This window comes from Arvicanthis niloticus, chromosome 15, assembly GCF_011762505.2.
Source record: "Arvicanthis niloticus isolate mArvNil1 chromosome 15, mArvNil1.pat.X, whole genome shotgun sequence".
NCBI classification, from domain to species: Eukaryota; Metazoa; Chordata; class Mammalia; order Rodentia; family Muridae; genus Arvicanthis; species Arvicanthis niloticus.
In genome coordinates, this window is record NC_047672.1 from 62,642,440 (window position 1) to 62,656,009 (window position 13,570).

The window sequence follows — 13,570 nt, forward strand, 5'->3', positions numbered from 1 at the left end:
GCCACAAGGCATTTCTGGTAAGGAAGATATAGGCAAGGCGTTTGAGAAAATAGGGAGAATAAATGACTCTTATTTTGATAATTGAAAGTGGACAGAGCATCACTGACCACTGGATTAGTCATTTGTTCTAAAAATAATAAAGTCTCTAAGTTTCCCACATAGGAACAGGGCTGAGACTAGAAGGTGGTGGCATAATGTTTTTCTCTGACATTATCTGATTTCTTGTTCTATCAGTTTCATTTACAAAGATGTTTTTAAACAAATAGATAAGCAAATGGGAAGATGTCATATTTATTTATTCCAAGTCTCAAAGACTCTGGTGCCAAACGTTGAGTACAACTGTTGTGTGCATCTGTTACCTGGCTTGAATCTTTGGAGAGGATTTAGAGCTTAGTGAGATGTGGCAGATCTATGTTCTAATTCCTAGGAATGATTATAATATCTGAAGTCATAGCCAAAGAGAAAAGGCACAACTGAAGTAGAGATACAGTAACAAGCAAATCATCTGCTCAGTGTTCTCATCTTCATGATCTAAACCTTAGAGAATGTGATAGTGAATTGGTATCACATTCATACATCAGGGAAAGGCATTCTGACCTCAAGGCTTGTCTTTGTTTTATAAATGTTTTATATAATTAGACAGTAAGGTCAGTGTAAAATAAGTGGTAAAATTAATTGTATTGAACTGATTCTCTCTGACATCCTATGGAATATTTTTATGCAGATAGTTATAAGTGAGAACATTTAAAGCTACAGCCACAGATGAGGCAAATTTGCTGTTGGAGAAACTATACAGGACTATCAGGACTAGAAGCTGGTATAAGAACATTTATAATAAATATGAATTTATTATTTTTATAAATGGCTATATCATTATTTACTCTATTTACCCCTGCTTAGGCTGGAATACAAATATTCTAAATTAGTAATGACAACTAACTCAAAAGAGTGTGAACTCCCAGCTGCAGACAGCTGTGCTATCATGGAAGGAGAAGACAATGAAGAGGATGTCGTGTATTCCAACAAACAGTCAATACTAGGAAAACTTAAGTCTTTGGCCACAAAGGTGAGAGCTGACTTTTAACCTGGAATTACTGAGCATTTATACATCAGGGACCGTACCCCATTCATGCAAGCTCTGCCATCCAGACACATGTGCCTCAGTATTTACTCAATGGAAGTACTCTTAGGAAGTTTATTATATCCGATTAATAGCTGAATACAATATTTATGAATTAATAAAGTAGGAACGACCTGTACAGCCTCCATGAGAGTTAGGCAAGAAACTTTTCTATATTAAAATAATGTAATACTGAGTGACTCTGTAGCTATTTAAAAAATCTTTTTATTTATTTTTTGAGAAAGAACTTAAAGTTGGGAAAGGGATCTGGAAGGACTTGAGGGAGGAGAAAAATATGATCAAAATATATGCATTTAAAAATTGTTTTAAATAGTAAAAATATAATAAAAACATTGAAATATTTTTTAAAAATTGACAAAGAACTACAGGCAACTAAGAAAAGCTGAGAAGAGGAGAAACAGTTCTTTCCCTGGAAGAGCTCATTGATTGGTTATTAAGTACCAAGTGGTCAGTGCTGAAAATGTACACATACAAGTAACACATACAGACTCAAAAGGCTATATTTATGAATACAAATATGTATCTGTAACAACAATTAAGGAAAAAGCGAACGTGAGTCTGAACTAGAGAGTATATGGGTGGCTTTGGAGGGAGTACAGGAGAAGGGGACATTATCTGATTATACTATGATCTCAAAAATAAAAATGAAAAGTATTGAAATATCTTTGTATGCTGAAAGGTCAGTAGGTTCAAACAAAAGTGAAAATAAGTTAATGATTCAATTTCTGTATGATAAATATGTACACCATTATTTATATAAGCGGCAATTAACAGTAGCTGCTTTGGGAAATTGGAATCTAATATGCATCTCTGAAGTAAAGCAATTTAGTAATTCTCAAGTGTTCGCTAAGCCCATGTATCATTTTATAATCTCTAAAACAAAGTTTGGTTAATAAAATCTTATATTTATCTATATCTTTGTGTTTATTTCACAATAAGATTGTCTTTCTATAGAAAAATTTGATAACTGGGCAGATGTTCATGGTATCATGTTGGATGTCATTATGTTGTTGGCTTTGTTGTGGCAGCTATATACAAAGAGAAAGTGAAACCTTAAATAGTGTTTGAAATGACATTTCTCTGACATTCTTCACTCTTGAGATAAAAGATAAGAAATGCCAGCTTACCCACTGAACATAAAAATAAATAGAACGAAAAATCAAGAAGAAAGTGCATTTCAAATGATTTGCAACAAGAGGGACAAATGACAAATGGTGACGTTGGCTGGGATGATGGCCCAATAATTAAAATAGTTGCAATGCAGGCATAAGGACCAGCATTTGCATCCCTAGAACTCATGTGGATGCCAGATGAGCATGTTGGTCTATCTGTACTTGAGCCTCAAAAGGTGGAGATGGGATCTCCTGAGCAAACTGCCCAGCAAGGGGAGCCGTGCCTGTGAGCTCTCTGTCTAGGGACAGAGAGAGCCTACCTCACTGAATAAGATAGAAGAGCCATCAAGATAATTTCTGATATCAACTACTGACCTCAGTATGCACATACATCTACTCATGTAGGTCCACACACGTGTAAAGATGCATGAATCCACAAACACAAGAAAAGAGAAAGAAAATGTATTTGTAGGCATGATTTAGTAACCATTTTCTTTAATTCTCCTAGTTTAGGCCCATAAATATTGGTAATCATGTAAAAAGAAAATGAATAGGTTATATTTCTATTATGTGTTTTCTTTATTAACCTGGGATTTTCAGGAAAGTATGATTACTGTGAAATACCAAATGTATAGTAATTGTCAAAAATTAATGTTTTGCCCTATTTGCTAGTGAACAAATGAGCCTTCTAGTTTATGTATACTTTAAAGCAGAAAACCAAAGACAGTTTAGAATTTACAGAGACGTACTGGGCAGAGCAACAGTAGCTGTGTCTGTTCCCAGTCCTCTGTTCTCACAGTCATGTGCAGAGGAGATGATAATACATGTTTGCTTTCCTAAGCTTTGAGAATATGAATTCCACTGAGCATGAGCAGGAAGCATGCCTGTCCTTTGTTCTTTACCGTATTGGACAGATAAGATGTCTGCCCACTGCTATGGAAGGAGAAGCCATTTCCAAGACAAGTGGGCATGCCTGAAATTTACTGTAGGAGAAAATACTCTAATCTTAAAGGCTGCTTTCTAAACAAACTTACTTTCCTATTTTCTTTTTAACCAGTTGATAAGTCCATATATTTATAAAACAAAATTTTCACTTTCATTCCTCATTCTTGAAAAATCGTATGAAACAAAAGATAAATCAGCAATTTTGTTATTGAATTGCAGAAATGTAAGAAGAACAGAGTGTCATCTCACAGTTATATCTAAACTGCTTTTTCTCTATCGTCTTGGTTTTTGATGAATTTTCCTTTGTGTACATTCCATCCATCATTCTGGTTGGTGTGACGGCCAGAGGCAGGGATGAAACCTTGTCCATTTTCTCTATACATCATTGAAATGAAGCCTCTGTCAATATTAAGCAGCAAGGTGAGGCTAGTTTACATCACTTAAGCATATGACAATTCTATACACACCTTGCCAACCATAAGCACATCATAAATCATTAGATTCTACTGTAGAGAAGTAAATGTCATTCTCTTACTCTTTGTGTTGACATTTCTACTCAGCCAGATACCTTTTCACTGACAGAAGGATGTTTCTGTCATAAGATTCAAGTGGAATTCAAGTGGAAAAGAATTAACCCCCCCCCCCCCTAAAAACTCCAACATAGAGACCTAATGTATCTCCCACTTTGTCTATATGGACTCTGTGAACAATATGTGTACTTCAACTATAATTATTATTGTAATCTAGGATATGTCAATTGATCAAGATAATGTAAAATAGGATGTATTAGTGGTTATACAGCTTTTCTCCCTCCAATATGAATTATAGGATAATTATATAGTGTATGCTAATGTAAAAAGAATGAGTTGATATTAACTTGAATGTTCTTGGGTATGGGGCCATTGATTACCTAGTTAGAGGCAGAGACAAACTTATAGCACCTTTACTAAATAAATAACTGCACAGGATGATTATGAATAAGAAATAGGCTATTTGCTCATTTAGAAAGCTTCTTATACTTCTCTAGTGGTTACCTGATATTTTTGGGATGTTTCCATAAAAATTGAAAATTTTTTTAGTGATCATTCCTAAAGGTAAAATCGCCATGATTTTAGGAGACAATGAAGTTAACTTCTGGTTTCTACACTATGGTCTCAGTGTTATGCTGGATGTCTTTGGAACTCATTATTAGTTACATTTTTGTGGTACTATACATAGGACCTACATCAGTTAGGAAACACAAGCTAATTGTGCCTACAAAGGAGCCTCTTTGATGGCTAATAAAATTTAAGGGTTTTCATCCATCCCAAATAACCATATTCCTTCTTTTTAAAGGTAGCTAGTCAATTCATCTTTTCTGTTTGTACCACAAATGAGTTGGCATTTGTGGCCCTGTGAGATGACTAAGTGATGGCCATGGGAAGAGTGGTGTTGGTTAGTAATGGGACAGGAGCTGGGGCTGTGTCCTACTGCACATGATGGATTTCTCAATAGGCCTGAAAGGAATGGCCAGAAAATTGTGAGTGGACCATGTAGTGGGTGTGGCAGACCAGAAAGTCATACAAAGTAATGGTACCATTTGAGAGAGCTACACCTTGGCATTTTAGATGTTTCTTTTCAAGTGCCCGTCAGCTGTGTTCTGCCCCTTGATTTCCAGTGTTCTGTTTCTGTAGTTATAAAGTCCCTCTTTTCTACTCACCCTCAGCTGCCACTCACATTTATTTTCTGGAACATTCAAGGGCAAGAGGGCCAGGGAACTAAACAAGGCTGTGGAGACCCAATGTGCTTTCATCGACATGCGCTATTACAGGGAGATATAGTTTGCAGTATATACAACAAGAGAGATTTTTATACTCTTGATGTAAAGTCATGAAAATACAAGACAAAGTCATAGGTAACATATATGTTTTCTTACGTCCTGATTATCATCTATAAAGTAACCGTAAGGTGACTGTTCATGTAAAACCATACTTACTGACAAAAATCCTGTGAGAAGATGTTTGAGAGAGAGAAAGAGATAATCAAAAGCTTTTTTTTTTTTTTTTTTTGAGTTAGTTTCTGAGAATTAACTCAGTATTTGATGATTCCATATACCTTTCAATGGTAGGAAATGTGGAAGGCCCATTGATACCACCATTTCAGCTTACTGCTTGATGATTTTTTTTTTGATTAAAAAATAGTGTGCCATTGTCTTATACAGTCCCTAAATCCATAATCTTTATAAAGGGCAAAACTGGTGAAGCTAGAATTAGCTTATCAGTGGTGAGGTACCACTAATAGAAAAGAAAGAATCAAAAAATAATGGCAATAAGTGTCTAAGGAAAAAAAAAAAAGACCAGCCATTGTCATAAATCCCATGTCTGATATTCTGTGGTAACCTCTGAATCAACAATACAGTTTTGGATCCTGTGAGATGGCTTAGCAGGTAGAAGTGCTTATTGACAGTCCTAAAGACTCCTGTTCAATCTCCAAAACCCATAAGGTAAAAGGAGAGATCAGACTCCTGGAAGTTGTTCTCTGACTTCCACACATACGCTAGGACACATGTATACACACTAAATAATTAAGAATAATTAAGTATGTATTTATATATGCACACATAATCTGCAGTCATTTACTGTGTCTATAGTGTCTATATTGCTGTGTCTATAATGGTGGGTGGGATGACAGATCAGTGTAACCTTTGGGGCTTATGTAGTTTTTAAGAGAAGCTTGAGTCTCTTTGGTATTTTCATAAGATAGGTTCTTGCTGTGGGCCTCTCTCTGAGTGACATGTTTGATTTATTCAGAAGCTAAGATTTTTTTTTCCCCAGAGTTTATTGTTCTTAAGAAGAGTATATAGTGTTCCAAGTGTCAGTCAAAACAGATGGATCATTTGCAAAAGCTTATGAAAATGAATCAGTTACATATATGCAAACCAGAGAGCGGACACTTGTAGCAGCCAGGGACTACTGACAGAAATCAGTTACAATAGTAAGTCAGCCTTGGCATACATGTTGATGAGTGAAGAACCCCACTGATCCTGTGGGTTTCTTTTGTTCTACAGAGTACAATGCAATAAGATTTTCCTCAAAGCCTTAAGGAAGGCTTGTCTTCTGTCCCCATTGACTCACCGTAAATGGGATTGTCAAAGTGTAGGGTTGTAAGGTTAGCATAAGAATGAAAGTCAGTATGAACAGAACATAGCAACAAGCAAATAGAAGATTTCAAAATAGCAGTATCATATCTGACATATATGTCAAATAGATGAGAGTGTGATGCAGAAACACAGAGTGGAAAGGTACACTGGGGATGAGGCTCTCTCATATTGCCAGAATCTGCAGTTAGCAAAATCATTCACTACAGAAAATTCTTCCATGAGATTGCTGCAAGGATTGTGATGATACACAGGTAGGGAATACACCTTAAGTTTCTGGACAGTATTTTTATTCACTTTATACCCCCTTCCTCCATCCTCCCTTCTCTGAGTGGGGAGGGGTCCCCTTGGGTTTCCACCCACCTTGGCATTTCAAGTCTCTGTGGAGATAGGCACATCCTCTTCCACTGAGGCCAGACAAGGCAGCCCAGCTAGAAAAACATAACCCATGTACAGGTGACAGCTTTTGGGATAGCCCTCATTTCAGTTGTTTGATACCCACATGAAGACCAAGCTGCACATCTGCTATATATGTGTGGGGAAGATTAGGTCCAGCCTGTGTATGTTCTTTGGTTGGTGGTTATTCTCTGAGAGCCCCAAGGGTCCATGTTACTTGAGTTTCTTGGACTTCCTGTGGGGTTCCTGTCTCTTTTAGGGCCCACAATCCTCCCCCCGCATTCTTCTATTAGAGTCCCAAAGTTCCATTCACTGTTTGGGTATGGGTGTCTCTATCTGTCTGTGTCAGCTGCTGGGTGGAGCCTCTCAGGGGACAGCCATGCTAGACTCCTATCTCCAAGCATAACAGAGTATCATTAATAGTATCAGGGATTGGTAGTTGCCCATGGGATTGGTATTCAAGTTATGCTGATTATTAGTTGGTCATTCCCTCAGTCTCTGCTTCATCCCTCATGCCTGCATTTCTTGTAGACAGGATACGTTTTGGGTTGAAAATTTTGTAGGTGGGTTGGTGTCCCTATTGCTCCACTGGGGTTCCTGCCCCAAATAAGTGGCTTTTTTAGGTTCCATATCCTCAATGTATGAGTCACAGGTAAGGTCACCCCCTCTGATTTTTGGGCACCTCCCTTATCCTAGGTCTCTGTCATGTCCTGGAGATGTCCTCTACATTCCTACCCCTGTCAGTTACAGATTTCCATTTATTCTTGTGGCCATTTTTCCATCTCTCCTGTCCTTTCCCACACCTGATCCTGAACCCTCCCCGTTTCCCTCCCCCATCCCATCTCCCACCCAGTTACCTCCCTTCATCTGTCTCTTATGACTATTATGTTCTCCCTTCTAAGTGAGATTCAAGCATCCTCCCTTGTGCTTTATGACAGAACATCTTAGGGTTTTCTACTAATCATCATCCTCCTGAGAAGCCGATGACAGGGTAGATGAGGATTAAACATAAAACAGAAAGAATATCTGACATCAAATAGACTTTGTATTTGGTCTTATTTACAGTCAGCCCAGCTGCTGCACATTGTCTAACAGAACTGATATTTTCTATTCACCCAAAGTCATGCTGAATAGCAAGGTTGTTCTTGCTGACATACCTGTTTTAGTTTTGAGACCTTTTGAATCACAGGTCACATCACAATTGATTCTTGTGTGGTGCCACAGATTTTCTGTCATTTGTCGATTTGTATGTAGCTTATATACTGGAGACTTTTCTACCACCAAGAATGCATTTTAATCTAGGGTAATTTTTTTTTTTGCTCCATTTTCTTGCATCTAGTTAATGCTTAGGTTTAATATAAAGGATGGAGGAAATTTCTAGGTGATAGCTGACTATAACTATCTGAGTTTTATTTGGTCAACATAATTCAGTGATCTCCATATGCCTTATGACTCCATCTGGGTGCTAAAGGAAAACACAAAGTCTACTCAATTCTGTGTAATATCTCTTGTGCGAATTTATTTTCAGGAAAATCTTCCAGAGGAAACCAGTGCTCTGCGATTGCTAGTCAGGAACTGCACAAAATCTTGGGGCATTTTGTTTCCTATCAGCTTTTATTTAATTAATTGATTTTGTGTATGTGCATGTTTACTTATGTGGAGGCTTGTGCATTTTGGAGGGGTGGTGAACAGGTATAAGTGTATGCATGTATGTGTGTAGAGGTCAAAGGTCATTCCTCAAAGGTCTGGTCTCAGGTATCATTCTTCAGGGGCAGTCCACATTGTTTTTTGACACAAGATATCTCATTGGCTGAAGCATACCTGTAAGGCCGGGCTAGGCTGATTGGCAGCAAGCCCCAAAGATTTGGCTATTTCATGTGTTGGAATTATAAGAGCCTTCCACTTCATGTTCTTTATACATGGGTCAGGAGACCTAGCTTATGTTTGTGTGCTTACAAGAATATACTTACCATCTGAACTGTCATTAATGGTTCTGAAGTTGCCTTGAGTAATCATGTTAACTTGGTTGTTTTAGCTAAAGCTTAAGAGATTAGTAGAACACACTACTGGGCATGCCTGTGGGAATATTTTCAGAGTTGATTGAATTATGAAATATCTCATTTAACAGCTCAGTTGCTTGATAGATTGCTTGATTAGGAGGCGGGGCTTCCTTAGAGGAAGCAAGTCACTTGTGCCTGGGTCTTGGGTCTTTATTTTGCTATGGGTCCTTCTTATATTTACTATCTGTGCTTTCTGTCTGCTGGGATATAGGCTGTTCTCCCATGCCTTTCTCATATGATTGACCAATTCCTCCAAAACTATGAACCAAAATAATCCTTCCATTGACTTATATCTCTGAAGTCATTGGTCACAGTGGCATAATGTAAGGGACACAACTTGGTAGAATCTAGTGTTTGGAAATCTAAGGTGGCCAAGTAGGCAATGAGTCCTCCAAATCTTCAAAATTCTAGTTTACCAGGATTCAACCTATAAAATAAATGTTTTCTTCCTGTCATGATGAAGTTCAGTGTTAGTTAGTCTGAGGACTACATCTGAAGCCAATGGTCTGATTAGTAAGGAAATCCTTCTGATAGAGGAGAATCAATATGAGACCAGTGTTCACCAGCTGCCCTTTAAACCCTTGTTCTATTCCCCACTGCTGACTTGTTCCTTCTCATTATCAGGCAATAAAACATAGGACCCCTTATGTTTTGAGGGTTTGCTTAACTTGTTTGCTGCAAGCTTAATGGAATCTTGAGAATTCATTTCCTGTCAATTCGTGTTAATCAGCATCTGAAACTTGAATCCTTCTGTATTTACCAAACCATGTCTCCATCATTTTCATGTCTTTATTAGCAAAGCACTGAAGAATTCTAAGGGTTTGAAATGTCACTGTGCTTTCCAGCCAACATGTTGGTCTACCATGGTCTCATATTCCTTAGCAGATTTGAGTTTCCCAGGTTGGAGACAAAGCACAGTCTTTTATCTATAGTAGGAGCAACAGCTAGAGTTTTTGTTTGTTTAGTGTTTACATTTGTGGGGGTAAAGAGCTAGAAGATGCCTGCACATATAGCACATTGTTCCCTTGCCTTAGGGAACCTGCCTTTTGTAATAGTGTGCTTTCTACCTACTCTATATGGGGAGGTTCTGTTTTGAACTTGTAGGCCTATTATCAGAATTTACCTTTGCTCTGGAAGAAGGTACCATCTCTATCATCCAAGGATTTGAGTTGTATTAACATATTTGAAAAGATTATTTGGCATGAAAGATAATCCATATATTTGGCATATAGAAGCCAAGAGAGAAAGGTATCCTATAGTTTACTCAGCCTTCTCTCAACTGGGCAGTATTTTCCAAAGAAGGAAAATACTGTATATAGGTGCCAGGGGAAATTTTAAGGAAAAGAGCTGCTTAAGCCATATTGTAAAAAATGCCTGGAATTGTTCATGACAAGAGTAAGTTAAACCATTACAAAGACTGTTAAGTGTTTCCTCATGTTGTAGTACCCCCACACCCCCATGATACTAGAGCCAGAACATTGAATGATGGGAAAAGATTCTTAGACAGCATCAGAGGGAATCAGAGGTCAACAGAGGCACTCCTCCATGAGAAAGTTTAGAATATACATTTTAATATAACAGATCCAGTCAATGTGATCCTTTTGTTCACTTTTAAAAATTTATTGTTTTCAATAATTAAGTCGACATACAAAGTAATGTGATTATTCTGACATTTTCACACGTGTTATACTTTTTGTTTCCCTCCCTTGCTACCCTCCCCAATCCCTTGCTCTTTCCCACCACTCATTAACAGCCCACCCCTTTTTTATCATCACATGTATTCCATTAATCTATCTTTCCCTCCCCCTCCCACCTTTTAAACATCTACTCCTCCCATTTCATGGGCCCCTTTCTAGTTTTAACACCTAACCCCACCCACCCAGATAAACACATACAAGAGAAAACATGCAGTTTTGTCTTTCTTAAACTGGCTTATTTCACTCAACATAATGATTTAGTGTTTTAACAGCTTTTCTCTCCTACAAAAGCCATAATTTTACTTTTTCTCTTGGCTGAATAAAGTCTCATAATGTATGTAATAACATTTTTATCTTTTCATATATTTATGAACATCTAAGCTGGTTCCATTTCTTCTCTGTTGTAAGTAATACATTCATAAATACAAATGTAGAAGTCTCCTTGTAATCGGAGTTAGAGCCCTCTGAATAGACAGCCAGGAGAGATATAGTTGGGTCATATGGTAATTCCATAATTGAGCTTTTGAAAAACCTTTCTATTAATTTCCATGAGGGCGTTATGAGTTTATATTCATATCAGCAGTGTCTGAGGGTTCCTCTTTTCTCACATTTTTGCCAGAATTTGTTAGCATTTGTTATTCTGATGACAGCAATTCTGACTGGGTGAAATGAAATCTCAAAGCAGTTTTAATTTGTATTTTCCTGCTGGGTAAGAATGTTGAATACATTAAAAATATTTCCTGGATAGTTCTGTTTATTAACTTTCATACTATTTATGAGTCTGATGATTTTTTTTTGGCGTTTCATTTTTGAATTGCTTTATAGGTCCCTGGTATTCATATACAAGCACAAAGGACCCTGAATACCTAACATGATCCTAAGTAGAGAGACATTTATGAAATATCTGATATTAAATTATATAATGAAGTGATAATAACAAAAACTGTGTGGTACTGGCACAAAGACAAGCATGTAGAGTGGTGGAATATTTAGTAGATGACTTAGAAATAACCCACACAGTGACAGCCACCTAAATTTTGACAAAAGTAACAAAACATGCATTGGAAAAGACACCCTCTTCAACAACAGGTTCTGTGAAAACTGAATATCTGCATGTAGAACAATGAAACTGGATTTCCATTCCTCATCCTGCACTCACAAAAATCAAAATAAAAAACAGACTTTAATGTAGAACTTGAAAAATTGAAACTGCAGCATGGAAATATACAAAAAAATACTCTTTAAGACACTGGCAGGGCAAAAGCAAAGGCAAAGACTTTTTGCAAAGGACTCCAGCAGCAGAGAAAATAATCTCAAGAATTAATAAATAGGATTAATAAATATTAATTTAAAAAGTTCATAGAGCAAAGAAAACGATTGCCATGGCAAAGAGACAGCCTTGTGCAGAAAAAGAAAACTTTGTCAGCTCTGTCAGAATTTAGTTATTTATTTTTTTATGCTTTAAAATGAATTTTTTAACTATTGCAGAAAATATGAGACAATTATATGATATAAATCATTAACAGTACCACCTAAATTTTATTATGTTTGCTTTGTTATATATCTGCTCATCTCTAAATTTTTATCAGTGTCTTCTTCTTATATTTTAAAGTAAGTTGCAGACTTCAATATGCTTCACTCCTAAACACTTCAGAAATGTATTTAAGGTTTCTTTTAGGCAGTGGTTCTCCACTTTCCTAATGCTGTGCCCCTTTGATACAGTTCCTTGTGTTGTAGTAACCCCTAACCGTAACATTACTTCATTGCTACTTCATAACTATAATTTTGCTACTGTTATGAATCATAACGTGACTAAGGAGTCATGACCTACATGTTAAGAACCACTACTTTAGGCAAACTACATTCATTGTGAGCATACACATGATTGCCTGAATTCTGAAGGTGTGTACTTCAAATTCTATGGCAATCTAGCACACTAACTTCATCCTGAAAGTGACCCCTAGCCCTTTTGCATGGAGTCAGGCTTCTATCTCCCAAAGAAAATTACTATAATGCTGTCTTAAAGCACAGGTTAGGTTTGTGCGTTTCAAAGTCCCACACAGTCACATCATGTAGTGAGTCATATTTTGTGCAAAATTTTCTTTTACCCTGAAGGATGTTTGTGAGAGATGTATACACGCTATTTCAGTCAGGAGTGGATTACTTTTATTTATGAGTGGTGCAGTATTCTCTGGATACTATCTGCTAATGGACACCTATGCTGGTTCCAGTGTTTGAAGAGAGCTGCCATGTACATCTTGTATGTACACTTAAAAAATGGGTCTCCATGATTTGAACAAGGAAAGCTCAACATTTTAAAATTTCTTTGCTTTATCTTGTATTCTTAAGGCCATAACTTACTTGGTACGTCCCTAGTTCATCCAGATGTTTGTTCATTTGCCTTGACTTCACCCCACAACCAAAAGAAAGCTGAAATTAAGTTTTTGTAGGTTTTAAAATTTTGTTTATCTTATAGTCATTTATAGTATTATATATTTTTTGGTTTGGGGGAATGTCTTTACTTTATTATCATTTTTAATCTTAGACATCGTGGAGACACATCCTGCGCATGTACACAGTCATTCAGCATCACAAGAACAAGTGTAGCATCTTTTAGCAATGGGAAGAGGAGGCATGGAGTAGAGAGGTGTAGTCGGATGGTGAGGAAAGGCTTCGGGAGCTTGTGCAGATTCTTAAGTCCTGTGTGGCATCCTTGTAGGCAGTATCCTGATTTGTCTAATAGGCTCTAGGGTTGAAAAATCAACATTCCCCAAATTCCAGTCCTGTTTTGCTTCTATAATGTGGTGCTTCAGTGCATTTGTTTTAGAGGCAGAGTCTCACTATGTTGCCCACAATCCTTCTCCTGCCTGAGCCTCTCAAGTATTGGGCTTCAGCCATATAGGCACTCATCACCATACTCCACCCCCAGTTCATCTTCCTAATTACTCATCAACAACTTGCCTGATGTGATAGACATGTCTTGAGTCTTGGTTTGTAAATTTAGAGAGGATAACGTCTACTTCCTACCACCAGGAAGCCTTACTCCATTAGTGGTCTTTCCTGTCAGCTAGTCAATGTCTACT

The 13,570-nt window shown here is 37.3% G+C and overlaps 1 protein-coding gene across 2 annotated transcripts in view; it reads left to right on the forward strand.

Moving 5' to 3' along the window:
• Elapor2 (endosome-lysosome associated apoptosis and autophagy regulator family member 2) overlaps nucleotides 1-13,570 on the forward strand; it is a 173,573-nt gene that overhangs the window by 156,289 nt on the left and 3,714 nt on the right. For both annotated transcript variants that reach the window (XM_034519483.1, XM_034519482.2), the window contains one exon: nucleotides 901-1,066. In XM_034519483.1, the coding sequence (XP_034375374.1) occupies nucleotides 901-1,066 (166 nt within the window). The remainder of the gene's footprint in view (nucleotides 1-900; nucleotides 1,067-13,570) is intronic.